This window comes from Guillardia theta (assembly GCF_000315625.1).
Source record: "Guillardia theta CCMP2712 unplaced genomic scaffold GUITHscaffold_79, whole genome shotgun sequence".
NCBI classification, from domain to species: domain Eukaryota; class Cryptophyceae; order Pyrenomonadales; family Geminigeraceae; genus Guillardia; species Guillardia theta.
Window position 1 is genome coordinate 19,956 of NW_005434595.1, and position 24,357 is coordinate 44,312.

The window sequence follows — 24,357 nt, forward strand, 5'->3', positions numbered from 1 at the left end:
GGACGTACTTCCTCCTCCTCCTCCTCCTCCTCCTCCTCCTCCTCCTCCTCCTCCTCCTCCCTTCCTCCTCCTCCTAGTCCCTTATCTCTCGCCTTGTCCACCTTTCCTTTCCCTTCCTCCTCGTCACCTGCAGGCTATCCAGGACGTTCTGGGGAGGGTTGGCAAAGAGACCGCAAGCCAAGACTCCCTTGTAGTGGAGGGCGACAGACTTGTAGAGAGCGGTAGGGTTGTCCTTCTTGGAGAGCAGGAGGACACGAGGTCGCTGGAAAGAACTTTAGAAGCACTTCCCTCCTTGTTCTGCTCCTCCTCCTCCTCCTCCTCCTTCTCATTCTCCTTCTCTTCCTCCTCAAAAACCGATGCATCAACATCCACATCATCGCTGTCGTCGGCAGCATCTCCTTCTTTCATCCTCCTCTTCCTCTTCCTCTTCCTCCTCCTCATCCTCCTCCTCCTCATCACCTCCGCTGCTGGCTCCAAGAACGAATTCCATGTGGCTCCCCCAACAGCCTGCACGAGTTGTCGTCAAACTTTATCCTCCACATCCCCATGCTCGTCCTCGTCCTCGTCCTCGTCTTTCTCCATTTTCTTCTTCATCGCTTCCGACCAATTTTAACCCCCCCAGTCCGCCTTCCAGCTTTTGCCAACCTCTTTCCTTCCTCTGCTTGACCTCAACTCCTGCGGTCCTCACCTGAACGAAGTTGGGCATGTTCTCTGTGACGAAGTCGCTCATGGCCTCGATCTCCATGCAGTCCTCCTCGCACGTGGCGGCGCCAGTGAAGTCTTCATGCTCGCTCTTGTCCTCCATGTACATCCTCAAGCTGTTTCAAAGTCAGGCGAGCATTCTCGTCTCGTTCACTCTATCCTGCTCTGTGCTCCTTCCTGCCTCCCTGCCTCTCCCTCTCCCTTCCCCCCGCTTCCTTCTTCCTCCTCCTCTCGTCTGCTCACCGCTGTCCCTTCTCTGATCCTTGCTCCTTGCAGACATCGGCAGCCTTGCTGCAGTCCAGAGAAGCGAAGTTGAAGCTCTTGGAGGAGGAGGCCAGTTGATCAATACTCTTGGGAACCTGACAGGCACTTAGAAACACAGTTCGATCAATGCATGTGAGAGAAAGTGACGATGTGAACGATTGGCACAAGTCAGTGGAAGAACAAGATAAAGATTCATCGGACATTGTTCGTATCTTCTCACCTTTCCTCCATCATGAAAGAACACCAACCACAAGTCATTCTTGTCCTTCAGAACCTTGGCAAGTTCTCATCAACCGTCATCAATAATTCCTTCACACCCCTCACCTTCTCGTTGAACGACTCAGCAGTCAACGCTTGCACAAGAGAAGGCAGCTTCTGAGCCAGGAGAGGATCATCCTGTTTCTTGTCCGCTGGAAGAGCATGCGAGGAGATGAAAGATTGGATTTCTTCCTTCTTAATCTTCCCCTCATGCTTCATGGCCTTGCTCGCATCTTCATCATCACCATCAGCATATCACCGCATGCCCCACACGCTTCTTCACCTTTCCCTGGGATCACCACCAGCTTTGGAGAGCTCTCAACTCCAAACTTGGAAGCCAACTCCTTCTCAGAAGCAAGAGCCTGATCCTCCATCTCAGCACACCTCCTCCTCCTCCTCCTCTTCCTCCTGCTCCTGCTCCTGCTCCTCCTTGTGTCCTCCTCCTGCTCCTGCTCCTGCTCCTCCTCCTCCTCCTCCTTGTGTCCTCCTCACCTGCCCAAACCTCATTCTTCCCTTGTACTGGATCGCCAGCGAGCGGAAGAGAGGGGAGGTAGCCTCTTTGTCGGAGAACAACAGAGCCTGTTGAATAGGTACATGTTACATAAGCCGTCACGTTTCTTGCAGTTGATCTCATCTTGCCCTCAACACTGTCACAGTCCCCATCCCTTGTCTTGACCTCACATAGCAACATATTTCATGAGTTTCACATACCTCACTCCACCAACAACAACAAACAACAAATTTCACACAACACACAGCAAACAACAACCACTGCACAACAAACAGCAGAAAACACACAACACCCTCTCATCTCCACCTCCTCACCTTCGGATACTCATCATCCAAGAAATCTGTCGCGTTCTCTCCCTTCACAACATGTACATAGTTGGGAAGCTGCGACAGGACCGTGTCGACAATCCCCTTAGCGCTCCGGGGACCATTGTAGTCTGACGGAAGCTTTGCGCTCTTTCTCGTGTACGGGTTGTACGTCTTCTCAACAGGGAAGACCTTCAATGTCGGAAATCCTCTCACGCCAAACTTCCCGCAGAGTTGTTTATCCTCGTCACAGTTGACGGCTCCGACTTTGATCAGCCCGTGGAGGTTCTTTGCAACTTTCTCATACTGAGAGGAGAAGATCAGCAGTGTTCTTTTACATGTAATACGCAAACATGCAAGTTTGAAACATCGCACCACGACCTCTTCCATCATCATATCACAACCTCAACTTCCCTCTATCACACCAGCTGACACCACCAGCTCACCTGAGGAGCAAGTTGCTTGCAGTGGCCGCACCATGGTGCGTAGAACTCAACCAGCCAGAACGAGTCGTCTGACTCCATCACTTGCTCATCGAAGTCCTTCCAACCCCCTCAGTCAGAACTTTCATACGAGCATCGTGGTCTCCTCGCAGAGCATCGATCCTCTCACTCTGCCCTCCACCGCCTCCTCCCTCACTCTGTACCGCAATGTCCCTCACCTTGGCAGTCAAGCCGATCACCCTAGAGTCTGCATCCTCGTAAAAGGCGTTGACTCCTCCGACCACGAGCACGAGGCCAAACGCCAACAGACACGCTGATCGTGCCATTGCCAGAGCTGGCAGAAGAAGATCAGAGGATAAACAACGCTGGGGGTGAAAGGGGTTGACACAGCCGAGGGATCAGCAGCGATCGCATGCTGTTGAATGTGAGCTTGCTGAGGAACGTACTGCGAAGACAACATGGTAGCAGAGATTGAGAATGCACAAGAGAAAAGAATCCTCACTCAAGAGGCAAAGACAATGGGCCATTCCCCACAATCGGAACTCTATCACGAGCAGGAGATGAGAAATTGTGTGATAAATCAATACGTGAGAACCAAACTGTAGGGGTAGGATGCAGGAGACGATGAGATATGAAGTATACGTGAAAGAAGAGGCATCCTTCACGGGAAAGGATAGTGCGAGAGTGTATCAATGCGAGTGGAAGGCATGCGCCGACGGTGAACTGGTGATAGAATTTGGTCGAAACGGGAGGACAGGTCATGGGAGAAGCGTATGAGATGTCTCAAGGTGGGGAGGAGATATCGCAGAGAGAAGGGGAGAGGAAGGAAGAGAAAGGTAGCAGGAGGGCGCGACTAGCTGGCAGGAGGAAACGCGCATGTTCGCAGCGACTGAATCATCCGTGCATTGGGAATGGAAGCACAGGAGGGGGGGGCGATGGTAAATGACTAGGTGGGGGTAGTCACCCCTACCCCCTTCATATAGTTATTTTGATTAGAGCGCTTCAGGTGCAATGTAGGTGGGTACCCTCTGCAAAGTTTTTGTGGTGCGCCAATAATAAGAACCCGTGTAAACACCACTAAAAGTAGGGGTAGGGGTTCTTGCCGTTCCCTTTCCGTTATCTGCTGATGTCATCAGAACATCTCGAACGTGGACCCGGTGACCGTTATCGCATTGAAACCGATCGCCGCCGCCGGCCGCCGCCCCGGGCCCGGCGGGCCCGGCGGGCCGCTGCGCCGCTCACAGGAGCGGCGGTGATCGGAACGGGTGCCGCAGTGCCGGTGCCAGTGGCGGCACCGTGGGCCGGGACACTCGGAGCGCCGGGCCGGCCGGGCCGCTGACGGTGGCCGGCGCCGGCTAGCCCTGACTCGTGACTCAGCACTCAGTGACTGGCCGGGCGGCCCGCCGCCAGATCACCGATCATCATCGCGGGGGCCCCGGCCCGCGCCGGGTCACCGTCGTGACGGTCCTAGTGCCGCGGGGCGGCAGACGGTACCATCCGATCAATATAAAAGAAGCCGACAGAAAGTCTGATTTGCCATGCATTGAATTGAGACGTTAAAATTACACCCTCTTGATCACTTTCGCTCCTTCCGATGTTCGTACCTTCCAAGTTGTCTTCATGTTCGCACTGTAGCACACACACAAACTGTCTTTAGCTGCATCGCATCACTTTTCTATTCCTCTCCTGCCCTCTCACAGTCTTCCTGTCAGTTACCAGCAAGGCAAACTAAAGTATGCTCTAGATCTTAAGAGGAGCAATCGCGTCATTGCTGCGAGTAGATTGAAATCCCAAGCAGAACTGCCTCGTGATACTTCGACTTTCTGTAGATCAAAACTCCCCACCACACTGACCACAACCATCCCAGGAGGATGGGAAAGATGAAAAACTGTATGACCTATTCACAAGTCAGCCGCTCAGTGACTAGCATGTGAAACGAGATATACCCCGATGAAGACTGTAGATGAGCTATTGGCCTGCACGCCGGCAAAGATGCTACCAAGACCAGGGATGAAGATATTCAAGAGCAAGCAAAGCAAACCCGTGGCGCGAGGAACGGAAGGAACCTGTTGGTTCTTGATATCCATGTATGTATTCTCACACAAGCCCATCTTGAAATGATCTACCGCCTATTCGAAAGCATCAAAACACGCCAGACACGACCCGATATAGGAGACAACTGATGAGGCTTATCCTTAGCATTTCAATTCACGCTTCATGACATCATTGCAGATCATGGTCTAGTCGCATCCACACGTCTTGTTCTCTTTGGCTTAACTTCGACCTTCCTCTTTGCCAATCTTGCTCTCTTCTGTTCACTTCGTCTTCCATCATTTCACCATCTTTTACCTTTGATTCGGTCTCATCCTTATTTCAATTTTCCTCTTCTCCTCTCCTCCCGAGTGTAGTTCTCATCGTTCCACAAACTCTCCCAACATTCTGCTTCACTAATCAACTCTTTTCCTTTTCAATTCAAACCATTTGTTTACATTAACCTCCCCTGCTCTTCTCTCTCTTTCTAAGTATGTTTTCACTTTATAGTCTGTCTTCTCGTCACATATTCTCTTCTATGCTCTCATTCTTGTCATCCTGTCTTCGCTTCCCTTCTCCTCCTGTCCTGTCCTGTCCTGTCCTGTCCGTACTGTACTGTACGGTACTGTCCTCCTCTCCTCCTCTGCTACTTACTCGCACTTCTTCTTCTTCCTCTTGGTCTTCTCATCTTTCCTTCTCAACTTCTCTTGCCATCTCCTCCCTCCCCTACCCCTTTAAGACCAGCATGACCGCCTACAGTTCGTTGCGACTGACGTTACAGTATAATATACACGACAGTTACATCTCAATGAAGATGTAACGGGTTTCAACAGTCTTGGCCAAAACTCCGAGGAGCTGGTGCTTGAATTATTGTTTGCTGTCTTTTTGTTTTATCTAAGTAAGTGTTGAGGCAGACTCGTACATTAGCCTCCAACAACAATTGAGTAAACGCCTTGTTCACAGTCACGTCATGGCACGCCTGTTCGGCCTTCTCCCCGCGATTGCGATGATGATGCAGGCGATGGAGGCGAGCATGGCGTAAGCGAACATGATCCATCCTCTCTGACGACTTCATCCTCAGATCGCAGGCAAGACTGAGGTCGTCCGGCACCGAGCTCGCCAGAATCTTTACCCGCTGGAGGTGGCGACTTGCTATCAGTGTTGTAGCCGAACATGTCGAGTGACATTCTGAATGTCAAGGTCCGAGTCGAGAAGATCAGCACCTTAGCTCGTCTTGAGGGCGATGCGTCAGGTTTGTCTTGTGGCTGCTTGTCAAGGCCGTGAGTGACTGCGACGATCGGCAGGGTCGAGTTTCCAGCCATCTTGCTTCGATGCCAAGATCGAGATCGAGCATGATTGCTCCGAGGTAACTAAGGAACAGCGGAGAAGCAGGAGGGCAGCTGGGTTGGAATGTGACCCACTCATAATTGAGACGGGGATTGAGAGAGGGAGGGTGCAAGGTTAGGAGGGGCCATGGACGGTGGGGAGGAAGTGGCGGAGCGATAAGCTCAACCTCTGAAGGATTTTCAAGGCGAGAACATGTGGCTGCATGAGCAGTGTTCTGTCGATTCAGGTTTTACCCAGCGGGTGGATGGTTTGTGCATGAAAGTTTTTGTAGATCGTCAACGGGGGAGAGATAGTTCGAACTCGTCTGGACGAGGTTTCAAATGTCTTTGAAAGAGAAGCCGTCACATTCAATGTCACCTTGTGTGCACCAGAAGCTGGTTGGTGTATCATGTGAAGATGCCTCGCTTCTCACTGAGTTCACTTCTTCCTCTAGTGACTGGCAAAGTGACTGAAACGTTCCACGTCGGCTTGATGACGTCACTGTCACGGTCGGAAGGGGGCAGGCCAGTCTCATGGACCTGTGCGAACATATCAAGCTCTGGACAAGTCGGAGATTGCGAGATCGAGAAGAGCTCGAAAGAATCTTCTACAGTGGTTGTGACAGGAATCTCTAAGGGAAATGAAGTGAGATTTTGTCGCTTGTCAGAGATTTCGTCCACCTTCTTACTTGCTCTCTCGGACAGAGCTGTGCGAACCCGGAGGCTGCATCGAATCTGTTGAAAGATGCGGTACTTGTTCAAGTGATTGTGCTCCTGTACACTCATTCGAGTTGAATGCAGAGAAGTCACATGCAGGCTGGACGCTTTTCGAGCGCGCTACTCTCTTTGAAACAGATCCTTGAGGACGAGCGATCAGAGATGAAGGAGTACAAGGTGCAGGCAGCGAGGCTGAGAAACTCTCTCCTTCCTCCATTGCTGCTATCTCACAGGTAAAGTTTGTGTGCTTGTTTCAATCTTGCAATGAAGGTGACTTTGTCGACGATGCAGATGTTGTGACTCTTTGAATCCTCATTGCGCATCTCTCGACAAATCTCTTCTGTTTGCGACTGATTCTTGGGTCAACCCGCCCTGTCGTGTTGAGCCCTCTGACCATCCCGCCAGGTAGAGGAGGACATCATCAAAATTGTCGGGAGAGATCAGTGCAGCGGGCTGTTTGTAGAGGTATGACGTCTGTACTCTCCTTGCCGTGCTCTGAAAGGCGTAGATCGGAGCAGGGGATGGCGTTTCCAACAGTCCGACGCTTTTCCTGGAGAAGTTCATGGGATGGAAAGGAGCTCTCTTCGAGGCAGAGCAGGAGGAGCTGGTGTCCTGCCATAGTGACGACGATGAACAGGATGATGAGGAGAATTTCAAGTTGCTCGAGAGTAATGGTAGATCAGCTGCCAAGTACAAAGACGGCTTCCGAACTAGTGGAGGTGGTGTGCTGCTAACGTTTGCGTTTGTTCTTATCATTCCCTGCGTGCAGGAGTATTTGACGCTCGAGATGCCATCAAAAAGATGTTTGATTCCTCCAAGGACGGAATCCAGATCATCTTCCTTAATCTGGCTGGTGAACTACAGCTGGAGGCACTGAAGGCCATGAAGTTGGAGCCGTCGGCTGGTTGCATGCTTCTTGTCCTGTCTCGCTCTCTCACTGGGAACTTGGCGTTCAGGTGAAGAGGGGATGCTAGTTCCATACACATACCTGTTGGCGGTGGAGCATGACGGGACGATACACGAGGAGGTATCGGAACATTTTTCTTCTTGTTTGGGTTTAACCAGCGCGAATGTCAGGCCAAAAGTCTTCTAGCTGCCAAGGACTACGCCTGGAGAGCAGGTGCAGGCGAAGAAGGAAAGGGACGACGATACGACATCTACCACTACACCTTCCCGAGTCATCTGATGGAGGCCATGATGAACCAGGCCGCTAGTCAAGCAAGCTCAGCCTCATGATGCCAGTCAGATGCCCCTGAGACCAGCAAGCCCCCGGGCCTGCCATCATCCGATACTGATCTCTGACTTCTCTCTTCACTGGCTCAGCCTTGACTCGAAGTCTTCGTGGCCACTGCGGCCTTGGAATCATTCAAATAGTGCGGCAGGAGGGCGGGGCGCCCCCGTTATCCGAATGATGCTGTGCTGAGTCCCGGGTCACTCTGCGAGCGGCGGCGGCACGGTGAGGCGGCGAATCATTGCGAAGTTGGCATGGCATGCCACGGCACTGCAGTCCGATCACCCGGCGCCATTATACCCGCCCGGCGGCGCCGGTCTGACGGCGCCAGGCGCCGGTTTGTGCCAGGGCGGCCGGAGGCTGGCCGCCGGGCCCCGGCCAGTCACTTGACTCAATGATCGGGCGCAGTGTCACCGGATCGGACACCGTCCCGGCGGAGCCGCTCACTCCGACTCTGAGCCCCGGTCAATGCGCGGCCATCCGATCCGAGTCATGGCCAGGCTCGGATCATGCCGATCATCCGGCGGATGGCGGGCTCGCCGGTGCCACGGTGACCGGCGGTGTCTGTGTCGGATCATCGGACCGTCACTGTGGTCGGGGTCGCGCGCCGCCGTGGCGGCGGGCAGCGGCTGACTCGGGTGCAGTGCCCGGCGGGCTCAGTGCTCAGCGTGGCATGACCGTGCCTCTGTGAGACGGTGCCGGCCCACCGCCGCCGTGTCACACTGTGACACTGAGTGTCAAACCGTGTTCGGCCCGAAAGGTGGCCCCGGTCAGTGACTGAGTCGGACTCCGGGAACTTTCAAGTTTCTCGCCGGATCATCATGCGGCGCCGGACGGTGACTCGAACTTGAAAGGAATAAATAGGGAACTTAGAACTAGCCCCCGGATCATGGAACTTCGGAAATTTGTGCCAGTGACAGGCTATCTCAGCCCGCCTCTGTCGATCGGAAAACTGTGACCGTCAGCGGCGGATCCGAGTCCCGGAGGTCGGAGGTCGGAGTGACTGACTCCCGAGCCTGAGCAGCGTGAACGAATTTCGAGCCTGATCACGGTTACTGTACTACTCAGCCAGTGTGACGGCACTGTGCCAGCCTCACTGCTCGGAGTGGCCCCGGACCGGGATGACCGGGTGCCAGAGGCGAGGACTGTGTGTCCCCGCAGTAGTGTACCAGGGCCACCGTACCGTCGGTGCGATCATCGGATTGCCGTGCAGACTGAGTGCCGTGTCATAAGCCGCGAGGGCCGCCGGGATGATTTTTACGTGGCCCGCGCAAAACAACCTAATTTCATTCTTTCCCCGAACTTGTGCGGCGCTAAAACCAGTCTCCCCTAACGTCCGGCCTCACCGTCGACGGTCGGATCGGCTGGGCGTCCAGTTGGTCACGGCACGGCACTGTGCTGGGTCACGCAGCTCGTGTAAGGCTGCTGGGGAGGCTGCGGAGGACCGGCGAGGTCACCTTGTTTCAGTTTGTACCGAGATAACCGTTTGTAACCGTAAGATGTGTCTAAGGAACAATCAAGTCACGGGCTGCTAAAAATGGACCAGGAGCTTTACACTCATCGTGACTGTTGAGGCCTGAGAGTCATTGAGGTAGGGTAGTATATTGGACCCGTACCTGTCCACATCTAATTCAGTATCTCATGGGGTGGGGTGTCCAAACGCTGACTTTTGAGGAGGAGGGTGGGGATTGGGGACAAGCCAACGGAAGAGGTCGTTGAAGTAAGAGCGGTAGTACTACCCCCGCACTGTCACTACCCAGGGGAGCAATTGGATCAAAATTCAGTCAAATGGAGGGTAGTGGTTGGTTGAAAAAGAGTTCAATGTGTGGTGGGTGGTTGAGAATCACTCCGGGCCACGACGAGTCCGTGGGCAATACTTGTAGCGAAAAGACTTATTTTCATTTCTCAGTAATTTCCAAAAACAGAAGTTTTCGATTTGCAGCAACCTTCGAGATCCACGTGGAGACAAATGGAAGTTGGGTACGCTTCTTGTAGGAATTGGGGGTGGTTGGTGGAGAAATCTGCCAAGAGGTATGGTATAGGTACAAGATTCTTCAATTGAGGTAGAATGGAATCGATAGAGCCATACAGGACAAGGTCAGGAAGCTGTGCCCTTTATAACACGAGGGGAAATAGACTCAGAATGGGGAGGTGGGGTAGTCCTGTTGGGGGGAGGGGATTTTTAGCTTGGGTGGGGTGGGAGAGCCCTTAATTTCCTCTGTAGCGAAGCAAACGTCACTTCGAAAGCTCGCATCTGCAGTTACCACCTGTCTTTCTCTCTCATACCTGTGTCCCGCATAATCAAGAAGTTCTAGAGTGCAAGTTATCAATCTAAGATCATTCCTTACTCCTTGTCACGAGAAAACTGCTGCAATTTAAACTAAAGGAGAATGGCACAGAATCTTGCTGAGACTGTTCGCAACATTGCGCATCTGTTTCAAGAACCCATCAAGCCACACGCTATCAGACGGGCATCGTCAGCTGATAGCATCTATTCTCTACGCATCTGTGAGGTATCCTTCGAGGAAACTCTTGAATCTCTCGCAAACCTCTCGCTCCCCGACACCAACGACCAGGAGCAAGGCATCTTCGAGCTGGACACCAGCCTCAACAAGAGCCTCGCTCCCAGCCGATGTGAGCGAGTGCATCTGGAGTCGAGCTATGAGGAGGGCGGAGAGGAGCGGTACGTGAGGCGAGGGCGATGGGAGGGCGTACGGGGGGAGTACAATCGAAGCATAGCGATGTCAGCCATCGAGTAATGTTGAGAGGTTGTTTGCTTGATTTTTGGATCGAATGATGGCTTGTAAATTTTGTGTATTCTATTTGAAGGAGCTAGATTTGTTTGTCAAGAGTGTATCAACAGTTCTGAGGAATAAAATGATGAAAGATGACCTTTGAGTCACTGATTTTTTCCAATTTCGAAATCGTCCCAAAACTTGATTGATGATGCACTAACGATGATCTACTCCCAGTCATTATTCCTGGGATCTTTCATGATGTCATTGCATTCAGGAGGCAGTCAAGGAGATTGATGAGCAGAGCAGTAAATGTGTCTGAATTGCAAATATCTTCACTCGGGCACACACTATTGATAGTTTTTCAATGTATAGACTATGTTTTTTCTCATTGTTCGAAGATTGAAGTACACAGAAAACTTTGCATTAAGAATATGTACCTGTTGTCCATTCAAGCTCGAGAGACTTTCGATGAGTTGGTCGTCAGTCATGATCAAAGTAGTTCTGACTTTCAGTCTCTGTTTATAAGTGCCAGCACGTATCAAGAGTCTCATGCCAAGCACGAAGCTCCCTCGCTTATTCTCTTTGGAGAGCGAGATGATGAAAACGTCAGTCAAAGACCTTCTGAAGGTACCTAAACCCAACCTAAGAACAGCTTCGCAGGTAATCCAGTGTTGAAAGAATAAGTGTATTTCAACACGCCTTATCATTCTACATGTACACGCCGCCTATCAGTACCATAGCCAAGATCTATATCAAACTTGAAGGCATGGACGGCGTGCGATTTGTTCTTGTCATGAATTTCTATATTGAGTTTCTTGCGAAATTCCTTCTTATCGGATCAGCCAACAAGCTCTCCGATTTCTTGCGAGCTGGCTGTTGCGTTGACGTGCAGTTGGTCCATCATTCAGTGATCTAGCTGCATTCTGCACGAATTGAGACCACGAACAGATTCTTCACTGTAAGTGTAAGATTTTGACGTAAATTCGAGTGAACATAATGAATTCAGTGTATGCAGCCAAATAACTGCAAATTAGAACGTAAATAAACATTTACTACAATGCATTTACAAATTGATTACACCTCTTGGCTTTCGATCGGTTAGCAAACATCAATAGCTTAGATTGCATTAATAACGCATTCATCGGAATCGCTCGTCAATTCTTTGAAAAAACAACATCTTTCAGTTTTACAGAGATGATCAACATCGAGATTATCAACAATGAAGTGATCACCCAACAATGAAAAGCGAATCAGTCTGGAAGAATGAGTTCATTTTCTTATCAAAACATCATGTCAAAACGATGTTTCGAAAGGGGAATTTTGTCTTTGAGGAAATTAATTCACAAACGAAACAACACTGCAATACGAATAGCGGCCCCTCACTTGCTCTTCAAGGAAATGCACACGAGATCATTGATGAAAAATATACATGACAACCCTTAGTCCATGTCAACAACATCAAAAATGTAACTTGACGATCCTCGTGTCTCCATTCCACCATACGATGCTGGTAAAATTTCTCCTCACCCCAATAAAAAAACGTACAGTGGTTCCGCCCAGGCTCGAACTGGGGATCTTTCGCGTGTGAGGCGAACGGATTAACCAACTTTCCCACGGAACCTGTTTACTCAACCAAGTCTATTTTAGGTATATAAAGACAGTTAGCTGCCCGGGCCTCCGATTGCCCCGCACCGCCGCGGTGCCGGTGAAACTTTCAAGTTTGCAGGCCCTTGAAGCTTTTCTACCGTAGTACCTTGAAAACATTGAGTAAACAAAAAAAATCATCAGCGGTCACAGTGCCTGCCAGGTCGTTCAAGTTACTTTACCGTTAGTGACTCACTAGTGGGTGAGTACCACCGGTCACGTGTACCGCCGGGCCCGGCCGCCGCCGGCAGCGGCCCGGACCGTGACTCCGGGTGGCTGAGGATTGGTTTTGGTTCTCGCAGTCTCTTCATAAGTTCTCTTCGGACTCGCTTCGCCGTTTAGCCTGGCACGGTGCGACAGTCACGGTGTCAGGGACGCCGGGTCAAGCCGGGGCCGCTCCGAGGCTCAGATCGGACTCGGACCCGGTCTCGGCCGCTGCCAGTCGGGGGCCGATCTCCTGACTCGGTCCGATCGGTCACCGGGTCACCCAGGTTCTCGTACCGTCTGATTTTTAACTAAGTTAGTAACTTTGAGTAAAAAAAAGGCAGCCAGTGACAGCCGGGCGGCGCAAGTCACACGGCGGCCCGTCACAGTGAACTTGGAACTTGAGTTCAAGTGACGCCCGGCCGGGTCCGGTCTACCGTCGCCGCGAGCCTCCGCGTCGGAGCGGCTCGTCCGACGGGGACTCCGACTCGTTCCGAAAAGTCGCCGGCCGCCCGGCGTGACGGACTCGCGGCCCGGGCCGGCCGGGCGGCACACCGAGTCACACGAGTCACTGTCTTGCACTGCGGCACCTACGGAGTACCGGCGACGGTAAAGTTGACTGTATGTCTGTCGGATTCACCCTTTTCGGGACCGTGCCGCGTCACGGCAAAATCCATGACCGACGGAGTTCAGGACCCACCGCTGACGGTCAGAAGATGACTTGCTGATCTTTACCACACTGTTATTCACCTCGTGACCGAAACTTTCACCTCCTTGAAGCTTTCAAGAACTACCTCCCTCCACATCCTCCGCACCCTCGCCGGCATGCTGATGTTTACGACTACCGTTTCACATGCACTGCCTGACATGGTGAAGCCGGCTCGGATCGCAAGCCCATCCTCGTCCGTCGTCGACATCGCGGCATTCTTCAAGACAGCCGGCGAGACCGACAGCATCGTTGGCGATGCTCTGGAGGATCTCGCAAACCTCTCGCTCCCCGACACCAACGACCAGGAGCAAGGCATCTTCGAGCTGGACACCAGTCTCAACAAGAGCCTCGCTCCCAGCCGATATGAGCGAGTGCATCTGGAGTCGAGCTATGAGGAGGGCGGAGAGGAGCGGTACGTGATGCGAGGGCGATGGGAGGGCGTACGGGGGAAGTACAATCGCAGCATAGCGATGTCAGCGATGGTGTGACTGGAAGAACGAATGCTCTTTCGTACGATCACTTTTTTCATGACGACAGAAATGTTTCAATGAGTGGCATTGGTTTCTGTTTGGATGATGTTTTTTTTTAGGTATACTGCATGATGTAGATATGATTGGGGTGTAATAAATAGAAATCACTGCATCGTGATACCCTGGGATCCAGTGCCACAAAAGTTGTTTGATATCAAGCCTCGATTAGACTGTTACATCAATGAGATCTCTGAACATGTGAAAACAATGGCTATGTGCTCCTAATTTGCAAGTTCCGCCTCAAGTGCACCCTGATCATTGCAAGATTTTGAAATACCTCAAACATATTTTGGCAGACGTCTGCTATCACGAGGCCGGGGATTTGAGCAGAGAGTGACAAAATCTCATGACAACACTGAAGATTGTTCTTTTACCGTCTCTACCTCCATCACTCATCATGACAGTGTTTTCATGTCATCACTGGATCCTTGTTTGACGGTAGATGGCGCGGACCGTTCTCAGAAACCTAGCAAAGTGAGCTCAACTCAGACTGCATGTCCCCGCCGTATGGGACAGCACTCAAGGCTAGAACTCAAGGCCCACAGCCCACAGGCTGCTGCGGGCGGCCGCGGGCCGCCCGCCCGGCCGGAACGTCGGTCTCGGATCGGATCGCTCTGACCGCCGCGCGCCACCGTCCGGCCCGGCCGTACGGTAATAGCCCGGCCGGGCCCTGTACCCAGCGGCTCGAGTCCGCCCTGAGTCGAGCGGTCACTGATTCACGTTAATGCCGGGGCCCGGCCGTCACTGACGCCGCGGGCCGCCGCTGTGAGTCTGGCCCCGGAGGCGGCTGGCGGCAGCCTCTGTGCCACGGTGAGGACCGTACCTGGCTGAGGACGGTCGGACCGGCCCGGGCCGCGGCCGCGGATCGGACCGCGGCACGGTACGGTACTAAGTACGGTCCTCAGCCGCGGGCCGTCGGACGGTCGGATCCGGCGTCTCGGAGTCTTACCGTACTGAGTCACCGTCCGATCCGATCAGTCAGTGAGGACCGGCCGATCGGCGACCGTCAACGTACGGTCCTCCGACCGGGTCGGCGTACGGTACGGTCCCCGGCTCCGACGGCGACGGCGACGCCGGGTCGGCGATCCGGCGAGCCTCGGAGCCTCGGAGCCTCGGAGTCTGAGTCTGAGTCTCACAGTGAGCACGGTACCGGGTAATGACCGGGTGTCTGCCAGAGCCTCGGCGGAGACATGAGCCGTGACGACCATTTGGATTGTTCTCAGCAGTAATAATGGAGTCACGTGGGGGCTTCAAAAGTCACGAGGTATGGTTGCTTTACAAGCTAATTCTCCTGAGTACCCCTGTTTGCCTCTTCTGTGTACCCACCCAAAAAAACTTCATTGTCACGGCAAGAGGTCATCGTGTCCGGAGCGACCTCTTTGTTTTTGACTGGAAGGTTCTAGAGAAGTTGGAATGAAGCTTGCAGGGTCAGCATGCCGTGCCAGACCAGAGCATACCGTGGGGTACTTTCAGGATTTAGGAGGGGTAGTCTTGGTCTTGCCTTCTTGGAACGTGTAAGGGAGACAAATCTGTAAAGCATGGTTCCCATGTGACTGCGACGAATGCTGACATGGCATCGTGACCCAGCTTCAATAAAAGCCTCTGCTGGATGGAGGGGGCATCGAAGTCCTCTTGAAGCGCAGACGGCAGCCATGCAGAGATCTCTATCATCCCGCAACTCTCATCTCCTCGACTCGTTCAAGCCATCGAAGGTTGAAAGCCCTTGCTCCTCAGTCGTCGACATCGCGGCATTCTTCAGGAAAGGCACTTCGGGGGGGAGCTTCAAGGGGGCGCTTGAAGCTCTCGCAAACCTCTCGCTCACGGACACCAACGACCAGGAGCAAGGCATCTTCGAGCTGGACACCAGTCTCAACAAGAGCCTCGCTCCCAGCCGATATGAGCGAGTGCATCTGGAGTCGAGCTATGAGGAGGGCGGAGAGGAGCGGTACGTGAGGCGAGGGCGATGGGAGGGCGTACGGGGGGAGTACAATCGCAGCATAGCGATGTCAGCGATGGAGTAACTTGTTCTGTCTATTTCTTCTTTTATTCTTTATTTTTCTTTCTCCGATGTTTTTGTAGCGCATATGAGAGAGCCTTTGGATGTACATATGGTAGAGGACGACTAATTAATGGAAATAAATCAGCTCATACAAATCACTTGATCCTTGCTTCATTCGTCTACAGAATGTTTGAAGGATGAAGAATATCTTCGTGGTTGAAGAATATCTTCGGGGTTGAAGAATATCTTCATGGTTGAAGAATATCTTCATGGTTAACTTCTTGTGCCTGCCGCCCATCAGATTCTTTGATTCCACCATCGTCTGACATCAAGGCTAACTAGTATACTTTCGATTCCCAGTGCATTTTCTTCGGTTTGGGCATTTTCTCTTCGTTTGCATGAAGTCTGCAAGTATTTGCACGATGAAACGGAGTTTGTTTGAAAAGAATGTTTTAATCCTATTTACAAGACGTGGAGATACGAACGATCATGTAAGAGTAGCGAGAGAGAGCGGGACAAGCCGTGTTCCTACTCCCATGCAGGATGAGCAACATGCCCTGACTCAAGGGTAAGTTCGGCATCAAACAGCAGCTTTCTTATCACCAGGGTCCGTGCTCTTGCTCTGCTGTTGAGTGCAAGTCTTGGGTATTGATCTTATCCTGCTGGTCCTGGTCAGTCTTGTTCTCTTTGGCTTCAAAGACCTCTGGATGGACCTGGTCGAGGTTGTCGATAAAACCTGAGCCCATGCACGTGCGGCAGCTGAACCTCGCTCCCCAGCTGAGAGACACCAGGGGGCCAGCATCTTGCTCCACCTGCAGTCCGCGTCACTCCTTCCTCTTCATGCTCATCCTCGGCTGACCGTCAAGTCAGGGTTGTCAATCCAATCAGGAAGGCCGTTCAATCGGTTGCCTGCGCCCGAGTCGTCAGGGAAGGGGGGGGGTGGAGGAGGGGAGCGAACCGACCTATAAGGTCTAAGACTTGGAGGTTCGGAAGCTCTGAAACACAGAGAGGAACAACATCCAAACAGTTTTCTGTGGAGATATCAGCAGCCGTGTGCTGTCAAACAAGACCTCACCTGCTAAGTTGAGACGTGAAACCTTGGTGAGCTCGCGGAAAGTGAGCGGAAGATCTGTCAGCTGATTCCCTTGCATGTCTAAACTCTTCAGACTCTGCAGACGGTCGATCCAGTGAGGGACCTGATTGTTGCATGTCATCCCGAGAACGCAAAGAAAAGTTGCAAGAAGCTCACATGTCTGATCAAGTTGTGAGCCAAAGAAAGAGTATGTAGGTTTGACAAAAATTGCAGACATTCAGGAAAGGATTCCAATCGGTTATCAACGCAAGTGAGCTCTTGAAGCAAAGACATCTCGCTCAGAAAGAAGGGTAAACTTGTGAGGAGATTTTGATCCAAGGTGAGTCGTTTCAGCCCAGAGATCTTCGAGATCGGATCAGGAAGGCATTCAAGACTCAGACACGACAAGTCTAGAGCTCCGGAGCTTGGATGAATGCTGACGACAGACACCTGCTCTACTTGTGATCTATCCAGCGGGTCGTCGCTGCAGTGGTTTGTGCGGACGTCATCTTCGAGAGGACGACTCTGTTCGAAGGAGCAGCGCAGCGAAGTCATCTCAATGTCGTCTGACTTCTGCATCTCCTCATCCCAGCACGAGGTGATGCACCGGTCAACAGGAGCATGCGACCGGCTCTTCTTGAAGATGTGGGCCCAGAATCCTGTCACAGCACATGAGCATGAAGGAAAGAAACGGATCACAAGCTCACCAGCAGAAACTCTGCTTGCAATTGATCTCAACATGGGGTGCCGCTTGTTTAGATCCTTCCTTTCGATCGTGATGACAAGTTGGAGATTCTGTCGCGATTCCAACCAGTCGGGCAGATGATTTTCCAGCTTGTTTCCCGATACATCAAGCATCTTCAGATCCTCCAATGATGAAAGACAAACTGGAATGGATGAGAACTGGTTGTTGATGAGTTTAAGAGTTTTCAGTTGAACAAGGTTCTTGAAATTCAACGGCAAGTCCTGCAAGGCATTTGAAGAGCAATCAAGCTCGTTCAGAGCAATGCAGCAAGAGATTGAAGGAGGCAGGTGGCGTAGCTCATTGTTTGCAATGCAGAGCTTAGTGAGATGGGAACAGAACTGAAGCCCCAAGTTCGCCTCTTGCAACCTGTTCCCTGCTATGGACAACTCCCTCAGGTTCGAAAGGTTTCGAAACCACTCAGGGATGGACGAGATTTCATTCTCGTCCAAGATGAGCCGCTCGATCCCTCCAAGGAACTGGATTGGTTGAGGAACTTCCCCAAGCCCTCGGAGAGAAAGATCCAGCTCGTTGCTCGCGGGGTGCACTGGCAACATCCCACCGAAAGGAGTTCCAACTTCCTGCTGTATGCTCCTCCTCACACTTCGAGATGCACTGGCCAACGCTGCAGAGATCTCGTCCTTGCCTGACTGAACTCTGTCCCAGTTGATCGTTATAAAAGGCCTCGGATAGAGAGCGACAGTCTGCTCCAGCAAACTCGTCGAAAGCACTTTGCGCTGACGAACTACCGCAAGGCCGTTGAGCAAGATTGACATGCCTGTCCATGATCGTCTTCCTTGTCACAAGTTGTCTTGATGAAGAAGGTTTCTCACCTGGGCTGACTTGTAGGCCCTCAACGAATGCCTCTTCCGCCTCCTCCAGCTCATCCCTCCCCAACAGCGCCTCGCCCTTCCTGCAGTATCCCTACGATCGCTGGTCAGCACCGCCCTTTGCTCAGGTCTTCTCGTTACCAATCCAGACATCGGATTCAAGTTAATGCACATCACAGCATCTTCAAAGGCGAGGTCGTATTCCTGCCACAAAAAAGCACCTTAAGGCCTCTTTTCAACTACATTACGGATTCATACCTTGATAGATGCATAACATGCAGATCGTTCGGCCCAGATGTTGTGGCCGCACACTCCGCACTCGATGGCTTGCGTGAAGTAGCGGATGGCCCACAACCTGGTGTCCTGTGTCAACAATGCCCCAACATGATTCATATAAGTTCTTACGGCTCCTTCGCCTTCATGGCGGCAAACCCCAACGACTGTAGATCCTTTGCGTGGTCGTCGTCGTCAACAAAGTCCTCTTCATCCAACACACACTCGTATTGCAGGAACATGTTGAGGGTGCTGTTTGTAGTCTGAGGCGATGTCGTAGCCCAGTTCGCTTTCTGAGAGGAGAAGTTTCGTCTTTTCGCGTTCATGCCTTTGTACCGCCTCCTCCTCCCCACCCATAGCCCGCACAGCCACTCCATGATGGAGGAACTGATACACTTAAGTCCTGACAGAAAATTGTATGTAAGATCGAGCACAGGACACATTTGCTGGCTGCAAATAAATGGATGTTTATAAAAGAATATTGGCTGTAACTCTGTTCGTATACATGTGATCCATTGGTGTGACAAGCATGCTTGTGAACAGGGTTTTCTAGGGTTCAGAGGCCGGGGCTGTGTTCAATATGTTTGAATAAAGTGTTTTGGGTGCATATTCTTTCAAGCTTTACCTCTTGGTGTAAGCGTAATTGCTTCAAACAGAAAGAAGGTGACATTCATTTCATCAGATCAACATTTGAACATTCAGCTTTTTGTGCTAAACTCACTTCAATCATTCTCTTGTGTGTGTAACAAACATCTGATCACTTCTGTTCTGCCATTCTGCTCCCTCCCCTCTTGCCATTCCACTCTTCCCTCAGCGCCCTCAGCTCCATCAGCATCTTTACCGCACCCAGATTGACTACCCCCCACAAAACACCCACCCGTTTCATTTGTCTAGTTACCCCCACCCATACAGTGACCCTACCCTTTTAAAGTTTATAACTATGGTCGATGATCCACCCCTACTTTTTCGTGAAAAATATCCCACCTTAGACCATGATTTGCATTTCGCTAAAACCCACCTACCCCTGACCCTCTGATATTTGACTACCCCACCCTTCTTGATTCAACACAGCAAAGGTGCATATACACCCCCGAGGGCCCCACCCGTGCACATGATTGCTGTGTCGAGAAAAGTACTACCCCCTACCCACTTATTGACTATAAAGTACCCCCCGTAAGATGTGATGGGATGTCCAAAATGACCCCTACCCCCCATTGGTCCGACCCCCAGGAGAGGAAAAAAAAATTCTTATCTGGTTTTCTTGGCGGGGGTATGTCATTGCAAATATTTCACATAAAATACCAAATATTTCTGTAAAGTTTCAAAGTTGTCTTGGATAGTTTGAAGCATTGGGTCAATTTGGAAGATGTCCTGCAAGAACGCAAAATCCTTACTTTTCGGTAACCTCTTTCAAAAAAGATACTATTTTGTACCGAAACCATTTCTTTTCGCGGACATTTCAGTACCCTACCTACCTTTGCCACCATTTAATTTGGAAATATATGGGTGGGGTACCAACTGGATTACGACCCAAACGTTCTGCCGTCCATAAAACTATTATAAAATCACCCGGCGTGACTCACCAGTGACACGATGACGGGGGGCAGCACTACTACCTGATCTTTCACTTAACTCGGCTTTGAGTAAACTTCGGACTCTGAACGGTGCTTCCAGACTTGAAGTCACTAACTTCGGGAGTGGGGCCGCCCGGCGGGCGGCCCGGCCAGGCGGGCCTACCGTAGTACCGTACGTGACGGAGGCGGCTGGGGACAACCGTCACCGCGGCCGGCGCGGCGCGTCACGTTGCCAGAGTTTCACCGTGCGCGCGGCCGGCCGGCCCGCCGTGCCCGCTGCGGCCGCACCGCGGCCCGTGCCACTGGCCCAGTGGCACGGTCACTCAGCCGCCCCGGGCCGCGGCCGGGCCCGGGGCCCGGCCGGCCCGGCCGGGCGTCGGCCGCCAGTGGCCATACGGCGGCCCCGGCGGGGTCCGGGTCCGGAAGAGCCTGGGGACGCGCCGCCGAAACGCCGGACTCGGCGGGACAGGGCCGGGCCGTCGCGCCGGCCCCGGTCACCGGGTGGCGCGGTCCGGCCCGGCCCCCGGGCGGGGGTTCTAGTTTACTCCGAAACTTCCGTTCAACGGTCAAGTTAACTTGTGACTCGGCGGCGGCAGGCGGGCCGCCCGCCGGGCCGGGGCCTGGTACCGTACGGTGCCCGAGTTGCGGATACTTCCCCGGATACCTTCACGGATACTCCGACACGAAGAGACAAGGGAGAACCCCAGCGAACAAGGAGGAGAGGACGAGCCGAGGAGACGAGGGAAGGATAGGAGAGGAGAGGAGACGAGGGAAGGAGAGGAGAGGAGAGGAGACGAGGGAAGGAGAGGAGAGGAGAGGAGAGGAGAGGAGGGAAAAGAAGACTTGGTAGCCTAGGGGAAATAGAGGCCGTGCCCTTTTCGTTACCTCTCTTCCATGCCGTTTTGATGACAGGAAAGTAGAACGGTCTTATCAGAATGCACGTCGAGGCTATGCTGAGATCGAGCACTGTCTTGTTTGTTTTGGCACTCAGTGGCCTGGTATCAGTCGCGATATTGCATCGTTACTCTGCACAACATGAGCTTGTTTCGATGGACTCTTCTCCTGAGGCGCAGAGGGTGCAGGAAGGGCACATGTACTCTCGAATGCAGAGGTTGAACAACCGATTGCAAACGGAGAATCAGAATCTGCGCAGCCTTCTGCAGATGGGTAGAGAAGCGTCATCGGACATGGCGGACTTCTCTGAGAGCAAACGGGCAAGGATGCATGGAATCGAGCTCAATGGTAACGGCTTCCGTGGGAGGGACAGGGCTCGTGGTGATGGCAGGCAGAGCGGGGACTTGAGGTTCGACGGAGAGGACGAGGCAGTAGATGATCTCCTGAGGACAGCAAAGGAGGAGGCAGACTCGAAACTTGGAGTCAAGGAGGGTCGCGCTGGGAGAAAATCACGTGATTCGGAACTTGAGCAAGACGCCGACGATGCTCTGGAGCACACGCTGAAGCAGTGGAAGTATCCGCTGCAGGATACGCATCAGAGGATCTCCCGCAGGCAGCAGTCGCGGGCGTCGAGGTACAACTCTCGTCATCGCAGACGGCTCCGGCGGATGGAGGCGAGAAGATACAGGAGGAAGATGAGGGAGGCTGAGACCGACCTTCGACACGGACACCCGCACAGGGCCCAACGAGCCGCCATGCATGCTCTGAGCAACCATGAGAGGGAGGAGGAGCTGCGTGGGTTCGTTGGGGAGGCTGTGGATCGAAAGCCTGAGGCCTGGAAGCTGCTGATGAAGACGATTAATGATGATATTTCCGACCATGCTGTTACCCAACGCGTTGAGAACAACATGAAGGACGTTGTGGAGCTGAGGCGAGACGTGGAGAGCGCGAAGCATCTGTATGAAGAGAACAAGAGGCTGTACATGCACGACATCACGAACAAGGGTCGTCTCGGGCTCATGCTCACCATCCCATCGCGGGACGGGGGTATGAAGGCGGTGAATCACATTGCCCACAAGCTCGAGCATGAGCTCAACGATCAGGAGCGAGCCTGGGATCGCGCCGACTCCTTGGAGAACGCCAAGGTTGATGTTGCTCGAGAGCTCAGGGAGGAAGAGATCGGAAGGTCTCTGAAGAAACAGCAGCAGATGCAGCGCACAACCCTCCCTCCCCTCTCCGCGAGCTCCTCCAACCCACCCAAGCTGCAGAGTAATGTCCAACAGCTGCGCGACGTGAATGTTCCTATCAAGACCGCCATGGCTGCCCCTCAGCTCAGCTCTGCTGAAGCGCGAGGAAACTTTGCCCCGTCTGCGACCACGACCCCGCAAGGATTCTCGGCATCGGTCGCACATGGGTGTGAAGGTTGCCAGCAGTACTCGCACAGTGGTCATGCTTGCGCCTCTTGTCCTCAGCCTCAGCAGCCTCAGGAGTCAAGGCAGGAAGCTGCTGCTCCTACCGGTCAGCCAGGGACTCAGAAACCAGCGAAGATCTCCTCATCCCTGCTGTCCAAGTTCAGAGTCTACCACATCCCCAGCAACCAACTCGGGACGCAGGACATGGCGATCAGGTCCAAGTGGGAAGGGCTGAAGCGGAAGAACAGGTTGAGGCTGATGGGAGCTGCCAAGGACCTTCCGGACCAGCCGCGCGAAGTCAGCAATGACATCGTTGAGCGACTTCTCAAGCTTGCGCATGCGGGCAAGCTCAGGTCTCCAGATGAGTTCGGATACGTCCGACACCCGATCTCCGATGCGATCAAGTCGCACAGGCAAGACGAGCAGGAGCTGCGAGTGGCGCACGATCTGTACCGTGAGAGAGAGATGTCAAGGAGAGAGCATCGCGATCGGCTGCACAAGCTTCGTCAGACTCAAGATAAGGCTGTGGCCCAGCCAAGGCAGCCGGCGCCTCCAGTGCCACAAGCTGAAGTCAGGCCCAAAGAACAAGAACCAGGTGAATGTCCCTCCTGCTACCTCGTCCTCAGCCTCCTCCTCCTCTTCCTGCTCTTCCTCTTCCTCTTCCTCTTCCTCTTCCTCTTCCTCTTCCTCATCCTCTTCCTCTTCCTCTTCCTCTTCCTCTTCCTCTTCCTCATCCTCCTCCTTCTCCTTCTCCTCTTCCTCCTCCCCACCATCCTCCCTTTCACCTGCTCTTCTCATTGTCATCACATCCTTGTCTTCTCCACCTCCTTCTCCTCCCTTTCTCCTCCTCGTTCATTCCGCACTCAATGACGCATCTCTTCTCCTTCCTACTTCACATGCCTGTCTCCTGACTGCCATTCCTCCTCTTTCAGTTCGTCCCAGGCCCTCGAGCATCAGCCCTTCTCCTGCACTAGCAAGGAGAACTGAAGAACAAGCGCAGCCTCGTGAGCATTGGAAGCGACCTAGCGCTGCAAGCGGACTATGGGGGATAGTTTCTGCTCCTTTCAACGCGCTGTTCGGAGACTCGGTGATTCACAAGACATACCTTCCTACTTGAGAGCAGGACGTTGATAGAGAATGAAAGGAAAATCATTATGATTGTGACTAGGAAATGCAGTTGTTGCGACGGGAGGAGGAGAGGGAGGAGGGGGAGGGGGTGGAAGGGGGGGGGAGAGGAAGGAGGGGGAGGAGGAGGAAGAGTAAAAACAAAAACAGAGACAGAAAGAAGTGGTCGGTGAAGCGGATCGGACGGAGCGGAGGCAGGACAAGGTATAGGGCAGCTTGATGTGGCTGATGTACTCAACGTCTCAACTCGATGTTGAGGTTGGTTATGAAGCGAGAGCGATTCTCGTGGCAGGATGGGAGGGGCTGCATTCCCTTGAGGTCAACGACGAAATCCGGGATGAGGAGGCTGAGGACGCGCTTGAGGTCAAGAAGCATTCCTGCCATGACAGCTTCTGCCTCCTCCTCTTCCAACCTGCACACGTCTACATCCACAACATGAATCTGATTGGAGATTGCCTCCCCTAGTTCGATAATGTCTTCTCCTGTTGCTCCTTCCTGCTTCAGCATCTTGCGGAACCACGACAGTACAGGCATCGATCCCTCCAGTTTCGCGGTCGCATACTGAATCGCTGATGGAGGTGTCAGTACGAGAAGAGAGGAGTTGGATAAGTGGGGAAGGGGGAGCGAGGAGTACGAAAAGTATAAGTAGAGTGATAGGAAGGGAGGAGAAAGGAGGAGTACAAAAAGAAGGTAGAAAGAGGAGAGGGGAGGAGAGCAGAGCAGAGGGGAGAGGAGGAGAGGAGAAGAGAGGAGAGGAGAGGAGAGGAGGAGGAGAGGAGAGGAGAGGAGAGGAGAGGAGAGGAGAGGAGAGGAGAGGAGAGGAG

General features: G+C 52.8%; 8 protein-coding genes and 1 non-coding gene across 9 annotated transcripts in view; 5 read left to right on the top strand and 4 right to left on the bottom strand.

The window, feature by feature from the left end:
• Positions 1-2,819, bottom strand: part of GUITHDRAFT_165054 (hypothetical protein) — a 5,255-nt gene extending 2,436 nt beyond the window's left edge. Inside the window, exons 1-12 of the mRNA XM_005825885.1 lie at positions 2,702-2,819; positions 2,487-2,582; positions 2,050-2,346; positions 1,936-1,995; positions 1,609-1,803; positions 1,508-1,586; positions 1,291-1,457; positions 1,187-1,240; positions 946-1,061; positions 668-818; positions 460-507; positions 128-262 (exon numbers count right to left, since the gene is read on the bottom strand). Of these exons, the coding sequence (XP_005825942.1) occupies positions 128-262; positions 460-507; positions 668-818; positions 946-1,061; positions 1,187-1,240; positions 1,291-1,457; positions 1,508-1,586; positions 1,609-1,803; positions 1,936-1,995; positions 2,050-2,346; positions 2,487-2,582; positions 2,702-2,809 (1,506 nt within the window). The 5' untranslated portion in view covers positions 2,810-2,819. The remainder of the gene's footprint in view (positions 1-127; positions 263-459; positions 508-667; positions 819-945; positions 1,062-1,186; positions 1,241-1,290; positions 1,458-1,507; positions 1,587-1,608; positions 1,804-1,935; positions 1,996-2,049; positions 2,347-2,486; positions 2,583-2,701) is intronic.
• Positions 2,820-5,484: 2,665 nt separating this feature from the next.
• Positions 5,485-7,792, top strand: GUITHDRAFT_114843 (hypothetical protein; the record flags this gene model as incomplete). The annotated part of the gene is made up of 15 exons (XM_005825886.1): positions 5,485-5,552; positions 5,596-5,674; positions 5,715-5,766; positions 5,819-5,880; positions 6,046-6,087; positions 6,133-6,238; positions 6,295-6,485; positions 6,545-6,589; positions 6,641-6,789; positions 6,848-6,917; positions 6,962-7,021; positions 7,065-7,278; positions 7,326-7,460; positions 7,513-7,583; positions 7,634-7,792. 15 exons carry the CDS (start codon positions 5,485-5,487, stop codon positions 7,790-7,792), a joined length of 1,503 nt encoding a protein of 500 aa, XP_005825943.1.
• A 2,385-nt stretch (positions 7,793-10,177) lies between these two features.
• On the top strand, positions 10,178-10,546 carry GUITHDRAFT_114844 (hypothetical protein; the record flags this gene model as incomplete). The annotated part of the gene is made up of 1 exon (XM_005825887.1): positions 10,178-10,546. One exon carries the CDS (start codon positions 10,178-10,180, stop codon positions 10,544-10,546), a length of 369 nt encoding a protein of 122 aa, XP_005825944.1.
• Positions 10,547-12,072: 1,526 nt separating this feature from the next.
• GUITHDRAFT_t92 lies at positions 12,073-12,146 on the bottom strand. Its single transcript has one exon. It is a non-coding gene; the product is annotated as a tRNA-Val (tRNA).
• A 1,052-nt stretch (positions 12,147-13,198) lies between these two features.
• Positions 13,199-13,689, top strand: GUITHDRAFT_143780 (hypothetical protein; the record flags this gene model as incomplete). The annotated part of the gene is made up of 2 exons (XM_005825888.1): positions 13,199-13,564; positions 13,672-13,689. The coding sequence occupies 2 exons, from the start codon at positions 13,199-13,201 to the stop codon at positions 13,687-13,689; spliced, it is 384 nt and encodes a 127-aa protein (XP_005825945.1).
• Positions 13,690-15,264: 1,575 nt separating this feature from the next.
• Positions 15,265-15,633, top strand: GUITHDRAFT_143781 (hypothetical protein; the record flags this gene model as incomplete). Its single annotated transcript, XM_005825889.1, has 1 exon — positions 15,265-15,633. One exon carries the CDS (start codon positions 15,265-15,267, stop codon positions 15,631-15,633), a length of 369 nt encoding a protein of 122 aa, XP_005825946.1.
• A 949-nt stretch (positions 15,634-16,582) lies between these two features.
• On the bottom strand, positions 16,583-17,982 carry GUITHDRAFT_76743 (hypothetical protein; the record flags this gene model as incomplete). Its single annotated transcript, XM_005825890.1, has 3 exons — positions 16,583-16,807; positions 16,861-17,093; positions 17,391-17,982. 3 exons carry the CDS (start codon positions 17,980-17,982, stop codon positions 16,583-16,585), a joined length of 1,050 nt encoding a protein of 349 aa, XP_005825947.1.
• A 3,055-nt stretch (positions 17,983-21,037) lies between these two features.
• On the top strand, positions 21,038-23,525 carry GUITHDRAFT_143783 (hypothetical protein; the record flags this gene model as incomplete). The annotated part of the gene is made up of 2 exons (XM_005825891.1): positions 21,038-23,003; positions 23,341-23,525. 2 exons carry the CDS (start codon positions 21,038-21,040, stop codon positions 23,523-23,525), a joined length of 2,151 nt encoding a protein of 716 aa, XP_005825948.1.
• A 242-nt stretch (positions 23,526-23,767) lies between these two features.
• GUITHDRAFT_114849 (hypothetical protein) overlaps positions 23,768-24,357 on the bottom strand; it is a gene marked incomplete at both ends in the record, with an annotated part of 2,025 nt that continues 1,435 nt past the window's right edge. Inside the window, one exon of the mRNA XM_005825892.1 lies at positions 23,768-24,102. Within this exon, the coding sequence (XP_005825949.1) occupies positions 23,768-24,102 (335 nt within the window). The remainder of the gene's footprint in view (positions 24,103-24,357) is intronic.